This window comes from Rhinatrema bivittatum, chromosome 1 (assembly GCF_901001135.1).
Source record: "Rhinatrema bivittatum chromosome 1, aRhiBiv1.1, whole genome shotgun sequence".
NCBI classification, from domain to species: domain Eukaryota; kingdom Metazoa; phylum Chordata; class Amphibia; order Gymnophiona; family Rhinatrematidae; genus Rhinatrema; species Rhinatrema bivittatum.
Window position 1 is genome coordinate 526,439,489 of NC_042615.1, and position 16,863 is coordinate 526,456,351.

At 43.0% G+C, this 16,863-nt stretch overlaps 1 protein-coding gene across 4 annotated transcripts in view; it reads left to right on the forward strand.

Annotated features, from left to right (window-relative positions):
• SMARCA2 (SWI/SNF related, matrix associated, actin dependent regulator of chromatin, subfamily a, member 2) overlaps positions 1–16,863 on the forward strand; it is a 604,786-nt gene that overhangs the window by 555,539 nt on the left and 32,384 nt on the right. For all 4 annotated transcript variants that reach the window (XM_029613254.1, XM_029613271.1, XM_029613261.1 and 1 more), the window contains 2 exons: positions 5,276–5,381; positions 15,811–15,912. In XM_029613254.1, the coding sequence (XP_029469114.1) occupies positions 5,276–5,381; positions 15,811–15,912 (208 nt within the window). The remainder of the gene's footprint in view (positions 1–5,275; positions 5,382–15,810; positions 15,913–16,863) is intronic.

A 16,863-nucleotide genomic window follows, 5' to 3' on the forward strand; every position in this document is an offset into this window, starting at 1 on the left:
GTCCTCTGCCTGGGGTGTCGCATGACATCTAGGGTTGCAGCAGGTGCACCCAGATGACCCCGAAAGAACGTAAGATCCAGCTCATTAAAATGGAGTGCCTATTCAGGCTGGAGAATACTGAGCCATCAGCTTCGAGGGATCTCTGAGCCACACCTATACAAAATAGAGCAACTCTTTTAGTTACATTTGCTTTTGTGACAGAAAGAAACTCAGTGTTAAGACTTTTTCTACAAAATAGTTTGACACTGTTTCATGGTCAAAAGATATGGATTGTTTTGGCAAAAGAATAAAAATAAAAGTATGAGGGGTATTAGATCGGAGTAATTGTTTAATATTTCTTAGCGCTTGTTATAACCTCTATCTCCTAGATTACAAGTTATGTGAAGTAGACAAAAAATATGGAGAAATTACCTGTATTAATTATGTTAAGGGAATATTCATATATTGTACACTTTGTCTTATTGCTGGAACAAGTGCTGCTTGAGAGTTAAATGAAAATGCAATAAATAAAAAATTTAAAAGAAAGGAAGTCTCTCCGGTTTGTAGTGGGAAAGCATAACTTCCAATATTGCTTGCTGCTGTTTAGGCTTGTGTCAACCCCACATATCTTTATGAAATGCCTAACCTTGGTGGCAGCACACCTTTGCAAACTGAGAGTTCATGTTTTCCCATATCTTAATGATTAGCTAGTCAAGAGCATCTCTTGGGTGGGGGCCGACAGGTCCTTGCACTCAACCATCTGGGTATTGGAGACACTAGGGTTCATCATCAACTACGCCGTCACCTCTATTGGACTTTATTGGAGCCCTGCTAGACACGGCTCAGGCTAAGGCCTTCCTGCCTTGACAAAGGGCCATCAACCTGATGACCATCACAGCAGAGATTCAACAGAGCCAGCAGGTGTCAGCTTTGCACATGTTGAGGATGTTGGGCCATATGGCCGTGACAGTTCAGGTCACTCCCTTGGCACATTTATACATGTGAAAGGCCCAGTGGATCCAGAGGTTGCAGTTCTGCCAGGCCATGCAGAACCTCCAGGATCATATCCAAGTCACCTCGCCTCACTGGGACCCTTTGTCCTGGTAGCAAGCAGTTTCAAATCTGGAACAGAGGATCTCCTTTCAAAGTCTTCCTACTGAAATTGTCCTAACCACGGATGCGTCCACCCTGGGTTGGAGAGCTCATGTAGATGGGCTCAGTGATCACGGTCTCTGGTCTGCTCAGAAATGTCTTTATCAAATCAGTTTCCTGGAGCTCCAGGCTATCAGGCATGCGCTATGGGCTTTCAGAGATCGGCTGTCCAACAAAGGTTGTCCTGATCCAAAACAACAACCAAGTGGTGATGTGGTATGTCAAAAGCAGGGAGGTATAGGATCATACCTCCTGTGCCAGGAAGCGGTTCAGATGTGGTCATGAGTCCTGTCCCGGGGATGGTGCTCAGGGCCAATTATCTGGCCAAGATGAAGAATGTGATAGTGGACAGACTGAGTTGTATCTTCAGACCCCACGAATGATCTTTGGACAAAGGGGTCACCTCTGGGGAAGCCTGGATGTGGATCTGTTTGCAACACCTTGGAGCAGGAAAATTCCTGTTCTGTTCTCTGTGTAGGACATGTGGCAGACCAGCCTCAGATGACCTCGCCCAGGGCATCCACTGGTAGCGAAGACTTTCTTGAAGCTTCGCAAGGACAAAAGAACTATGATCCTCATATAGTCCCTTTTTGGCTGAGACAGATCTGGTTTCCCCTCCTACGAGAGTCTCCATCTGGACACAGATGAGTTGGGGGGCTTCCCCAAATTGCATCACACAGGATCAAAGCAGGTTGTGACATCGCAACCTCCAGGACCTGTCGTTCAGAACCGTGATGTTGAGAGGTTAATATTGCAACCACTCTATATCTCAGAAGATGTCTCAGGTCCTGATGTCGTCTAGAAAGCCTTCCACTAGAAAATCATATGGATTGAAGTGAAGGATATTTTCTGTATGGCGTGAGCAGAAGGCCCTAGATCCTTTCTCCTGCTCCATAGAAAAACTGCTCAACTACCTTTTACACCTATTGGAAGCTGGCTTAAAGACCAATTATGTTAGGGCTCATCTGAGTGCAATAAGTACATACCATCATGATGTAGATGGTATGCCATCTCTGTACAGCCTATAGTTATACATTTAATGTGGGTTGAAGCCTCCCCTAAAGCCTCCTGCTGTGTTTTGGAACCTCAGTGTGGTGTTAGCTCAGCTGTTGAAAGCTCCCTTTGAGCCGCTGAACTTCTATGACCTGACCTGGAATGTTATATTTTTTGTGGCAGTCACATCAAACAGAGGGTCAGCGAGCTCCAGGCCTTAGTGCCTTATCCACTAAGTTTTTTCATGACAGGGTGGTCTTACATAAGGTGATGATGGACATCCATCTTAACCAGTCCATCGTCCTGTCAACAGGCCCTTTTACACCAAGGTGAACAAGCCCTGCACAGTTTGGAATGCAAAAAAAACTTACCCATCTCTCTAGAGCAGATAGAATTCCTTAGACAGTCCACTCACATTTTTGTGGTTTTTTTGATAGGAATAAGCTGGGCAACACCATTGCCAACCAGATGCTTTCCAATTGGCTAGCAGAGTGCATCTCCTTCTGTTATACCCAGATTGGATTGCATCTTTGGGGCCATGTCAAGATTCACTCTGTTTGAGTCATGGCAGCGTTGGTGACCCACTTGTGAGAAATTCCCATGGATGAGATCTGCAGAGCTGTGACATGGAGTTCTCTCCACTGATTTACATCATGTTATTGTTTGGATAGGGACAGCCGGCGCAACAGCAGGTTTGGCCATTTTGTCCTTCAGAACTTGTTTGAGGTGTAGAACCCAACTCTGTTATCCCCTAGGGGCCATTGTTTTTGTTCAGGCTATCCCCTCCCCTTGTTACCAACAAAACCTATTGTTGTGTCCATTGGCACCTTGTTTGGGTGTACTGTTGGTCCCCTTTTTCATTGGGGTGCAACCTGTAGCTAGGGATTCACCCATGATGAGGACTACCATCCTGCTTGTCCTCTGAGAAAGCAAGGTTGCTTACCTTTTACAGGTGTTCTCTGAGGACAGCAGGATGTTTGTCCTCATGAAACCTGCCCGCCACCTTGCAGAGTTGGGTTTCCACTACGTGGGTTTCTTCTCCTTTTGTTTATTTATTTATTTATTTAAAATCTTTTCTATACCGTCGTTCAGTATACTGAACCGTCACAACCGTCGTTCAGTATACTACCGTCACAACGGTTTACAGAGGCACATATAGTTAATTGTACATGTATATGTTCCTATTATAAGTAGAGGGGGGTGCCTTGTAGTCTCAGTAACATAGTTTCATAATAATGGCTAGATGTTCCGTGTTGTTCAATCTGACCTGTGACTATAATAAAGACTGTTAGTTTCTACATTCAATTAATGTTGTCATGACAAACCAAACCTCAAATGAAGTCAGTTTGAGTAAAGAAGCGAGTTCCTTTTCCCAGGCCACCTTAGCAGTAAGGAAAGGTGTTACACTAGACTACAAAAGTCTCAGATTGGGCTTGCTGTGTTTTCCTCAGCATGTGAAACATTTGATGCCCTATGGTTCAAATATTGTCTTCCATCATCTTTTAAAAAGAAAATATACCTCAGAAGACTAGTTGGAGGCAGATTACTTGGCAGGAGCCTTCTCCCATTCTAACACTGGCTAGAACCAAGGTGAGCTGCGCAAAGAAACAAAAGACACCTTTGCCATTTTCAAACAATGCTGACTTTACTGAGTTCATAGGAAGACAATATCACAGGGAAAGGATAGTTAGAGAGCTGGGACATAGAGAGTCATCAAATGTTTTCCTTTTTAGCAGCCTCATTATAAGAACATAAGAAATTGCCATACTGGGTCAGACCACGGATCCATCAAGCTCAGCATCCTGTTTCCAACAGAGGCCAAACCAGGCCACAAGAACCTGGCAATTCCCAAACACTAAGATCATCCCATTCTACTGATGCAATTAATAGCAGTGGCTATTCCCTAACTAAACTTGATTAGTAGCCGTTAATGGACTTCTCCAAGAAAAGTTCCAGCAATATGACTTGAAACCTACAGAGTTTCAGAATTATGTTTTTTCTATAATAATGCCTACTTTTCTCCCAGGTTCATAAACAGAGCATTAAGGCCCCAGCTTGCAAAGACAAGCTCAGAAATATCACACCTGGTTAAAACTAGCTCAGCTGAATTTTACATGTTCCTCCCTGTCAAGAAAGAAGTGTCTCACGCTTAATAAACAGAATTTAAAAAACACAGTCAAAAATTGAGTCTTGGATTTAGTCGTCATTGTCTTAAAGTTAATTTTTCTTTTTCTGATAATATGCATGAGATGAAATGAGCAATCCCTAGGACATTTGAGGTTAACTTTAAAAGCTACTTGTGCGCATACAACATTTAGTAAGAACATAAGAAATTGCCATGCTGGGTCAGATCAAGGGTCCATCAAGCCCAGCATCCTGTTTCCATCAGAGGCCAAACCAGGCCACAAGAACCTGGCAAGTACCGAAACACCAAGAAGATCCCATGCTACTGATGAAATTGTGCAGGGGTTGTGCACACCCTGATTTTGTGCATACACTCATGCACACAAAAAATAGGTGATTCTGAGCAACAGAGTTGGGATTTTTGCACACACTTTTAATTTTAAGAAGTTTATATCTAAATTAACGCGGCCAAATTACGCCCTGTAAAGAGCAGGTATACCTTTCTATAGGTGAATTAATGTGTGTTATATAATTTTCAAAGTGAATTTATGCACATAAGTTTGTTTTGAAAATTTGCATAATGAATGTGGTTTTTAAATGCATAAATTTCATGGGTAATTATAAAATTACCCTCCCATAGAAAGAACTCCCTCCAAATTTTAGGTTTAGCAGAATCAAATTCAAAACTAAATTCTCAGGAAAGCAGTCAAATCTGGCACCATTGTACAAATGTGAGGTTTGCATTGCAGAAAATCTTGCAGTAATTTGCATATCAGTGTTACAGTATTTTTACACAGCTACAAGATTTTTTTAAGGCATGCTTAAATGTCCTATATATTTAAAAAGAAATTATTGTTCTTGCAATTACTTGTAATTTTGTACATATTAAATGTAGCCCTAAGGATATGTTAAGTCTTAGAAAGAACAGCAGTGATGCTATGTCCCAGCCACTAGGCTTTTGTCTTCTGTATCACACCTTAATCAGAGTTTCTGTAGAGTTAATTCTTGGTGTTTTTTTGTTTGACAGTTCTGGGCGACAACTAAGTGAAGTTTTTGTTCAGCTACCATCTAGAAAAGAGTTACCAGAGTATTATGAGCTAATTAGGAAACCTGTGGACTTCAAGAAAATAAAGGTGAGTGTTTGAGTGTCATTATCTTAGATGGTACTCTACATATTCTTACATTTTTTTTATTTTTACTTTTTTAAAATTTGATTTATATTCCACTTTTAAGCATAACTTTGTCTTAGTGCCACCACTAAGAATGCTATTCTGATTGCATAAACAACCAACATGGATGTCAAAGCAAATACTATGACTGCCAAATTGGTAGCTTATGTGACCAGCGTAGCCATCAGAGCAATACTGGGCATTCCAAGAGCCAGAGATAGTCTGAGCTCTTAGCTCGCATTCAAGGTTTGGGAGCATGCAAAGCACTGAGAGGAAAGGATCACCTTGCTGGTGGCTGGAAAAAATCAGTAAGTACTACTTGGATAAATTTTTAAAACTTAAAATTATTGGGGAGAAGTAAACTATTGGGGTATATAATTTAGTGTGTTTGTGTGTTTTGTTTTAAATAGGTAATCAGAAAGTCAGGCAACAAACAGAAGTTTGTGTGTTTGTATTTCCCAACCCTCCCACCCCTAGCTCATCCTTTAATTTATAGGGAGGTGTCACTTTCACCCTTAAAAAAATAAAATAAAAAATAATTTAAAAAATCAGCCTTTTAATTTAAACTCAGAAATTCCACGCACCTTATCAAGAGTTTGATCATACCCTTGTAGGTCACTACCAGATATATAGTGAATACATTAATACCTTTAAAGTATCCTAATCTTATGCAATCCTACACCCATAGCAACCTAAAACTTAACTAGAAACTGAACAAATTTAAGATGAAGGCAGCAAGGGGTGGGGGGTCTCCTAGTCTTTTGTATGATTGTTTAGCAGCCACTGAGAAGTTGTATGTATGCATCCGATGCAAAGAGCTCCTGTCTCTCAGAGAACAAGTCCGATCTCTGGAGGCTAGAATGGCAGACCTGGGAAAGCTGAAGCAGACAGCATATAGTAGCCAAATCCCAACTCTAGTCTGGCATCCCTGGTGCTGCCTTGGAGGAGGAAGGTCTCATAATCTGAGAGCATCAACCTGGTGCAGCAGGAAATGATCCTGTAGCAAGGACCTGCTCTCTAGGTGGTGCATCATCCTCTCACACCGAGGATGTCTCTCCCAGGGCTTCTGCCAAGGAGGAAAGGGTTAGGTCAGCCATCATAGTTGATGATTCGATTATTAGGAATGAAGACAGCCTGGTGATTGGTGGGCGTGAGGATCGCCTGGTAACATGCCTACCTGGTGCGAAGGTGGCGGACCTCACGTGTTACCTAGATAGGATTTTAGACAGTGCTGGGGAGGAGCCAGCTGTCGTGGTACAGGTGGGTACCAACGACATAGGAAAAGAAGGTTTTGGAAGCCAAATTTAGGCTCTTAGGTAAAAAGCTGGAATCCAGAACCTCCAGGGTAGCATTCTCTGAAATGCTCCCTGTTTCATGCGCAGGTCCCCAGAGGCAGGCAGAGCTCTGGAGTCTCATTGCGTGGATGAGATGTTGGTGCAGGGAAGAGGGATTCAGTTTTGTAAGTAATTGGGGAACGTTTTAGGGAAGGGGGATTCTTTTCCAAAGGGATGGACTCCACCTTAACCAGGGTGGAACCAGGCTGCTGGCACTAACTTTTAAAAAGGAGATAGAGCAGCTTTTAAACTAGAACAAAGAGGAAAGCCGACAGTCACTCAGCAGCGCATGCTTTGGAGGGAGGTATCTTCGAAAGATACTAATGATGCATTAGAATTAGGGCATCCCGACAGTGAGGTTCCAATAATTAGAAAAGTATCCAAGTGCCTATAATTAAAAACTCACCTGATATAAAAGATTGCAATTTATCCCTGTCAACTGAAAAGCAGAATGTAAATACAAACAAAAAATTCACTTTGATATGTATGTATGCTAATACCAAAAGTCTTAAGAAGTAAGATGGGAGAATTACAGTGTATAGCAGTGAGTGATGACATAGACTTAATTGGCATCTCAGAGGATAACCAATGGGATCGTGCTATACCGGGGTGGCAGGGTGGCACTTTATGTCCGGGATGGCATAGAGACTAGGGATGTGTATTCGTTTTGAACGAATGCGCAATCCGTAACGTATATGTCTCTATTCGTTGCATTCGTGGGGTCCCGAAACGTATGGCGAACCCCCACGAATGCAACGTATCATTAACGAATAAACCCCCACCCTCCTGACCCCCCCAAGACTGCCAAAAGTCCCTGGTGGTCCAGCGAGGGTCCTGGAGCGATCTCCTCCACTCGGGCCGTCGGCTGCCGGTTTTCAAAATGGCGCCGATAGCCTTTGCCCTTACAATGTCACAGGGGCTACCGGTGCCATTGGTCGGCCCGTCACATGGTAGGAGCAATGGACGGCCGGAGCCATCTTGTGCTCCTACCATGTGACAGGGGCTAACCAATGGCACTGGTAGCCCTGTGACATAGTAAGGGCAAAGGCTATCGGTGCCATTTTGAATACCGGCAGCTGACGGCCCGAGTGCAGGAGATCGCTCCAGGACCCCCCGCTGGACCATCAGGAACTTTTGGCAAGTCTTGGGGGGGTGGGGTCAGGAGGGTGGGGGGTTGTAGTTAATTAAATTTAAAGGTTAGGATGGGGGGGGTTTCAACTTTAATGGGAAACAAATTCCATATGTAACTAATGGACGAATCAGGGTCCCCCAAAAACAGATGCGCAACGGATTTGGGTACCGACGAATACCGAATCGGACGAATCCGTCCCTGCTGCACATCCCTAATATTGACAACAGGATAAAGATCCTGCATGAGAATAAATGTACAATTGAATTTTTATTGGTAAAAATCCACCTGGCCAAAATAGTGAGACGGATAGTGAAGTGCTAAGAGAAATTAGGGAAGCATTATCTAATTCTCAGTGGAGTGCAGTACCGCTTGGCAATAGTGATCATAATATAATCAAATTTGAATTAATGTCTGGAAGGGGGTCAGTTTGTAAATCCATGGCTCTAGCGCTAAACTTTCAAAAGGGAAACTTTGACAAAATGAGAAAAATAGAAAAAAGTGCAGCTACAAAGGTAAAAAGTGTGTAACAGGTGTGGGCATTGTTAAAAAAAAAAAAAAATCCTAGAAGCACAGTCCAGATGTATTCCACACATTAAGGAAGGTGGAAGGAAGGCAAAACGATTACCGGCATGGTTAAAAGGTGAGATGAAAGAGGCTATTTTAGCCAAAAGATCTTCATTCAAAAATTGGAAGAAGGATCTATCAGAAGAAAATAGGATAAAGCATAAGCATTGGTGAGTTAAATGTAAGACATTGATAAGTCAGGCTAAGAGAACATTTGAAAAGAAGTTGGCCATAGAGGCAAAAACTCACAATAAAAACTTCTCAGTTCTAATTCCATGGCTTATCTTCCATTTTCAGTATCCTTTCAACAGTCAACAGCTCACTCACATAAGATACTTAAAGATTTGACTTGTGGTGGTCACCGTTTTAAAAAAAAAAAAAAATGCTGCATTTTGTGTGGCACTTAATTTCTAAAACAATCAATAAAAATATGACATTCTCCCTACAATAAAATGGCATTTATCTGCATTCCTTTTTTTACTCTCATAAATGAAAAATGCACATTAATCTCTTGGAAATTAATTGATTTTTAAAAAGATGCTTTTGATTTTTTCAGATTTTAACTTATACTATACTAGATTATTTGTTGTTTGATCTGCCTTAAAGACATCTCTAGATAATTCAAGGAATATAGTTCATAGTTATAACAGCAGTTCAGCTAGTCTAAAATGTTGCTATGTATATTAGCTAAAGACAAGATTATTTTATCCAACTGTAGTGGCTAGACCAGGGGATCTCCAAACGTTTTGGAATGAGGGCCACATTGAACCTTCTGAACTACTGAGGAAGGCCAAGGTGTTTCCAGAGCCAGAGTGGAGAGGTGGGGAGTCCAACCCACCCCACCCCCACCCCTGCAAACGCACACACACAAACACACACACACTCACTCCTTGGAGTTTTCAGAGCCAGGGAATGAATAAGCCAAACAAAATAACTATTGGCCAATTTATTTCACACACTTCACCTTTCTGCTGCTGGGCATAAGTGGGAGGACAGACAGGTCTAGATGAAGGCATAAACTAACTTAGGCAACTGCCAAGTGCACTATGAGGTAGATTTTTTTTGTATTTATTCATTTTTATTAAGTAAGAACATAAGATTTGCCATACTGGGTCAGACCAAGGGTCCATCAAGCCCAGCATCCTGTTTCCAACAGTGGCCAATCCAGGCCATAGGAACCTGGCAAGTACCCAAAAACTAAGTCTATTCCATGTTACTGTTGCTAGTAATAGCAGTGGCTATTTTCTAAGTCAACTTAATTAATAGCAGGTAATGGACTTCTCCTCCAAAAACTTATCCAATCTTTTTTTAAACACAGCTATACTAACTGCACTAACCACATCCTCTGGCAACAAATTCCAGAGTTTAATTGTGCGTTGAGTGAAAAAGAACTTTCTCCGATTAGTTTTAAATGTGCCACATGCTAACTTCATGGAGTGCCCCCTAGTCTTTCTATTATCCGAAGGAATGATACTGTGTGAAAAACAGCTATTTCAAACTTCACAGAATATAGGTAAAACATTAACAGATAGTTGTGCGCGTGCTTTCTGGCGCGCACACATGGACATGCCGATTTTATAACGTGCACGCCAGCATGCGCATGTTATAAAATCCGTGGGCCATGCGCATGTGTGGGCAGTGCGCGCAAGGGGGGGGAGATTTCCGCAATTTTCATGCGGCGATGCATCCCGGCCTTCCCCAGTTCCTTAAGGAGCGGACTGGGAGGGAACGTCCCTACCCCCCTACCTTACCCCCCTTCCCCTCTCCTCCCCACCCCCTAAATTTCTCCTATCTTTTTATTTATTTTTATTTATTTAACAGTTTTATATACTGACAGTCTTTGTGAACATCCCATCGGTTTACATATAACATAACGTAGCAAGAGGCTCTACAATGAATCAATTTATATGGGAAAAATAGAGTGTAAAAGCTAAAAAGGAGAAACTAGGAAGCATGAGGGGGAGAGGGGGGAGAATTTAAACAACAAACGATAACCTTTTCTTTTTTTTTAATTTTGTTGCTTACTGCTCCGTTGGAGCAGAAGCAACTTGCGCGCGCCAGCTGACTGCCAGCGAGCACTGCGGCAAATGGCTGCTGTACCGGCCGCCTCTAGCCCCTCCCCGCCCCCCAGACTGCCTCTCTCCGTGGGCCTGGCACTTCTGTGCTTCACGGAGGCCATGTGCATGGCTGGGCCCCTTTGAAAATGCATGTGGTGCACACAAGGCCCAGCCACACGCTTAACCCCCATTTTTTACGCACGTGGCCAATTTAAAATTTACCCATAAATTTTGAAAACGCCAAATATCGAGGCCAAAGAAGAGTCTGCTTCCATTTGCTTTAGGGCAGTGTGCCAGCATAGCCTCAAAGGAGGCACTGTGGCACCCTGCTATGAGTGCAAAAATCTTAAATCTGACCCAGAGGCCAGAGAGGGAGCTACTGGGCAGGAATGTGTATCAACAGGTAAAATGAAACCTATTAGTATTTTCCTTTCACCGCCATCCTCCCAGCTACTCCTTAAGACCATGTGATTGTTCCTTGGAGAAGCCAGTTACCATATTCACATACCTCTCCTTACCACTGCTGCTGAGCATAGATGGCAGGGTAGAGAAGGAGATACTGGACAGGAATGAGTATCAACAGAAAAAAGGAAGTCTCTTATTATTTTTTTAAATAATTTGTTTCTCCCTATGGCATTTACCCCTGCCCAATATCTCCCTCTCTGTCCCACTACCTGTGGCCCTTCTCTTCTACCTCCAATAAGAATTCTGCATGGCCGCGGTGATGAAGAGGCTTCAGGCCTCTGAGGACAATTCTGGTTACAGAAACACTGGATTAAGAGGCTCCCAGCAACAGATGATAAGGCCTGGATCCCTTAGCACTGTTATAAGAACATAAGAAATTGCCATGCTGGGTCAGACCAAGGGTCCGTCAAGCCCAGCATCCTGTTTCCAACAGAGGCCAAACCAGGCCACAAGAACCTGGCAAATACCCAAACACTAAGAAGATCCCATGCTACTGATGCAATTAATATTCTAACAAAAACGTATAGGGGATTAATTGCTCGGTGATCTTGTACGGAGGTAGGTCTATGAGGGTAACCAATTAATGATTATCCTCTTATGTACCTCCGTCTATTAGTCTTTTTTAATTTTTATTTAATTACCAACATCTTTTGTTTTTTTAAATTTTCTTAAAATCCCTTCTCCCCTGCTGCTTTTCCGCCCCACTGATATTTTATTGCATACTTATCAGGACATTGCCTCTGTAATATCTCATGGGCGCGGAGCTGCTCGTCCGACACGGGCCATGTTTCGGCACAAGGTGCCTGCTTCAGGGACTGTGGGAGAATGAGCTGTGTCCAACACTGGGTTCACAGCATATGGCAAACCTTCAATATATGAAAAAGTCAATTTCAGATAACACAAGCCTTATAAAGCCTTTATAACATGTCTAAAATCACAAGACCCACCTGGCTTCTTCTAAAGAACTTACTGTTATGCCGCTTTCCTTTGTCATACTCGGTACGCCCGTATTGCTTGTCTGGGCGTCGGCTTCATTCTAACCGTTTATATAAGCCTGCCTGGGAAACCTACCTCCTCCTCTTCGTCAGAACCAAGGCTATCTCAGGTGTGAATATTCACAGTGGTGTCTTAAACTTCCGGCATGGGCGAACCTGATTGTCTCTGTGGGCGGCTTCAATTCGACCGGGGGCGTTTTCTGGGTGGAGTTGATTTTTTTCAATTTTTTCTATTTGGGGGCGGGTCTGATTCGCCCGAGGGCGTTTTACAGGCGGGGCTGATCGCTTTCAATTTGCTCTTTTGTCTTTTGTCTCTCATTTAGCGGGCGGGTTAATACAACTAAGTGTTTCTCTCAGGCGGAGCTTACGGCCGCGTTTTATAAATCGAACCACCTTTTATGTCTTTGTGGAATTATCTTCCATATTCATCTGTCAAATAAAAATGTTAAGTATTTTGTACGAACCATTATCTTGTTTTGTCTTATCAAGGGTATGGCTATAACTTCAAAATTCTTTATTGTTTCACGTTTGATTGCTCTAAATGTGGTGACATTTTCACTTCCTAACATCGTCTGTGATTTCCTTGCGGGCATTAGTGAACCTTCCGACGTGATATTAATGATGAACGATGGTATTATCCTCCTTGATACATGGTGCTGATAGCTTCACTTCACCAGAATATTGTCCAATCAATTTCCCGGTTCAGTCCTTTCGGATTCACTGTATCCCATGTATATATGTATTTCTGTTCCTCTTGTATCAATCTGGTGTTGAGATCTCCTCCCCTTGGGTGTTCTTGTAATTGAAAAAGGACCGCCACTTTAAAATCTTCTGGTGGATGCCCCATTTGTTGCCAATGGTCTGTTAAAGGAGCCCCTTCTATTTTGTGCCTAAGTCGACTGACATGTTCCTGAAGTCTGCTTTTAATCTTACGCATTGTCTTGCCAATGTATACCTTGTGGCAGGTACACCACAGCGCATAAATGACTCTCATCGAGTCGCAGGTGTAATTGCCTTTAAAAGTATATTTCCTACGGCCAGGGATGGAAAATTCGGTGCCTTCATGCATGAACTGACATGCACTGCATTTTCCACATGCTTTTTGCCCTCTTAATGTACTATTAAATCTTTCAAATTTTAAAATTTGAAAGATTTAATAGTACATTCTAATCTATTGCCTATACAAGTTCGAAGTCAAGATACAGTAAGAGGGCAAAAAGCATGTGGAAAATGCAGTGCATGTCAGTTCATGCATGAAGGCACCGAATTTTCCATCCCTGGCCGTAGGAAATATACTTTTAAAGGCAATTACACCTGCGACTCGATGAGAGTCATTTATGCGCTGTGGTGTACCTGCCACAAGGTATACATTGGCAAGACAATGCGTAAGATTAAAAGCAGACTTCAGGAACATGTCAGTCGACTTAGGCACAAAATAGAAGGGGCTCCTTTAACAGACCATTGGCAACAAATGGGGCATCCACCAGAAGATTTTAAAGTGGCGGTCCTTTTTCAATTACAAGAACACCCAAGGGGAGGAGATCTCAACACCAGATTGATACAAGAGGAACAGAAATACATATATACATGGGATACAGTGAATCCGAAAGGACTGAACCGGGAAATTGATTGGACAATATTCTGGTGAAGTGAAGCTATCAGCACCATGTATCAAGGAGGATAATACCATCGTTCATCATTAATATCACGTCGGAAGGTTCACTAATGCCCGCAAGGAAATCACAGACGATGTTAGGAAGTGAAAATGTCACCACATTTAGAGCAATCAAACGTGAAACAATAAAGAATTTTGAAGTTATAGCCATACCCTTGATAAGACAAAACAAGATAATGGTTCGTACAAAATACTTAACATTTTTATTTGACAGATGAATATGGAAGATAATTCCACAAAGACATAAAAGGTGGTTCGATTTATAAAACGCGGCCGTAAGCTCCGCCTGAGAGAAACACTTAGTTGTATTAACCCGCCCGCTAAATGAGAGACAAAAGACAAAAGAGCAAATTGAAAGCGATCAGCCCCGCCTGTAAAACGCCCTCGGGCGAATCAGACCCGCCCCCAAATAGAAAAAATTGAAAAAAATCAACTCCACCCAGAAAACGCCCCCGGTCGAATTGAAGCCGCCCACAGAGACAATCAGGTTCGCCCATGCCGGAAGTTTAAGACACCACTGTGAATATTCACACCTGAGATAGCCTTGGTTCTGACGAAGAGGAGGAGGTAGGTTTCCCAGGCAGGCTTATATAAACGGTTAGAATGAAGCCGACGCCCAGACAAGCAATACGGGCGTACCGAGTATGACAAAGGAAAGCGGCATAACAGTAAGTTCTTTAGAAGAAGCCAGGTGGGTCTTGTGATTTTAGACATGTTATAAAGGCTTTATAAGGCTTGTGTTATCTGAAATTGACTTTTTCATATATTGAAGGTTTGCCATATGCTGTGAACCCAGTGTTGGACACAGCTCATTCTCCCACAGTCCCTGAAGCAGGCACCTTGTGCCGAAACATGGCCCGTGTCGGACGAGCAGCTCCGCGCCCATGAGATATTACAGAGGCAATGTCCTGATAAGTATGCAATAAAATATCAGTGGGGCGGAAAAGCAGCAGGGGAGAAGGGATTTTAAGAAAATTTGAAAAATTACAAAAAACAAAAGATGTTGGTAATTAAATAAAAATTAAAAAAGACTAATAGACGGAGGTACATAAGAGGATAATCATTAATTGGTTACCCTCATAGACCTACCTCCGTACAAGATCACCGAGCAATTAATCCCCTATACGTTTTTGTTAGAATATTATTGAAAAGGGGAAGAGGTTGGTTAGTGACTACTGATGCAATTAATAGCAGAGGCTATTCCCTAAGTAAAATTGATTAATAGCCATTAATGTACTTCTCCTCCAAGAACTTATCCAAACTTTTTTTGAACCCAGCTACACTAACTGCACTAACCACATCCTCTGGCAACAAATTCCAGAGCTTTATTGTGCGTTGAGTGAAAAAGAATTTTCTCTGATTAGTCCTAAAAGTGCTACTTGCTAACTTCATGGAATGCCCCCTAGTCCTTCTATTATTCGAAAGTGAAAATAACCGAGTCACATCTACTCGTTCAAGACCTCTCATGATCTTAAAGATCTCTATCATATCCCCCCTCAGCCGTCTGAGGAGGGATATGATAGAGGTCTCTCGCCCCACCCCCTTGCCTCTTCATGAAGTCACTAGTGAGCCAGCAAGGAGATTGGAGAGAAGAAAGGAGGTTAGTCAGCATTGTGAGGAAATGGGAAGCTCGCACAAAGTAAGTTTTGGGCCACAAATATTAAATGGCCTTCAAAGGCCTGAAAAATTGTGTCCATGGGTCACATTTGGCCCTTGGACCATAGTTTGGAGACTACTGAGTTAGACTAGCAGGCTGAGAATCAGAGAAGATAGAGTTCAATTCCTGCTTCTCCTATCGACACTTACTGTGACCTTGGGCATGTCATTTCACCCTTTGTTGCCTTACAATATGTTGCCTTACATTATGCCTTATAAACTTACATTATGAGCCTGCTAGGGATAGGGAAATACCTACTATACCTGAATGTAACTCCTCTTGAGCTCCCAGTGAAAAGGTGAAGCTGAATTAAATCAAATTACTCCTACTTCCTTTTTCCAGCATCTTGCCGTGTGGCTCATTGAACCCAATCAGGAAACAGCTAATACAGACCTAGCTTACTGATTGAATCCCTTGGGGTATCAACTTGTTAAGCCATTATTGTGCATTATATTACAAGCTTTCAGTATGGTATATTAACTATTTGTTTTTCTGTTTAAAAAAATCTAATCAGGAAAGAATTCGTAATCATAAATACCGGAGTGTTGGTGACCTAGAGAAAGATGTGATGTTGCTTTGTCACAATGCTCAAACGTTCAACTTGGAGGGATCTCAGGTATGATTTGTTCGGATTATCTTTTTCTATGTTCTTTAATGTTTGAACTTTGCACAGTTATCTGAAGACAAATAGGGGTAGATTTTCAAAGGGTTTCGCACGTAAGGTATGCACGTAACCCCCGAAAAACTGCCCCTGCGTGCTCCGAGCCTATCTTGCATAGGCTCGGCGGCGCACGCAAGCCCCGGAACGTGCGTATGTCCCGGGGCTTGTAAAAGGGGCGGGGTGTGGGTGGTCCGGGGGCGGGGCGTGGCCTGAGCCTTCAGGCACACAGCGGCCATTTGCCGCTGTGCCCGGGATCGCAGGCCGGCCGGCGGGCGTAAGTTACGCCTGCCAGGAGGCGGGCGTAACTTCTTCAACAAAGGTAAGGGGGAGTTCTAGGTAGGGCTGGGGGGCAGGTTAGGTAGGGGAAGGGAGGGGAAGGTGCGGGGGGGGGGGGGCAGAAGGAAAGTTCCCTCCGAGGCCGCTCCGATTTCGGAACGGCCTCAGATGGAACGGAGGCAGGCTGCGCGGCTCGGCACACACAAGTTGCACAATTCTGCACCCCCTTGCGTGCACTGACCCTGGATTTTATAACATGCGCGCGTTATAAAATCGGGTGTACATTTGTTTGCGCTGGGTTGCGCGAACAAATCTGCGCCCGCGCAGGTTTTAAAATCTGCCCCATAGGGTGCATCAAGTCACCCAAGTGGGGCACACATGATTGCACACAATCTGAACAGACAACTGCAGTCATTTCCCTATTATCCAGCTACCAAATATCCGAATAATGCAAATTGTTTCAGTGATGAATGTCCAAAAGTCATATAATATTCAGTAAAGTCCTTAGGATTTCGCAACATTTTTAGCGTTACATTTTAACTCCCAAACTCTAGACTGTTCCTCGAGATTCACTAGAACCCTCCTCATGTTTTCCACACCTTCCAGGGTGTCCTTCCTGCTGCACATATC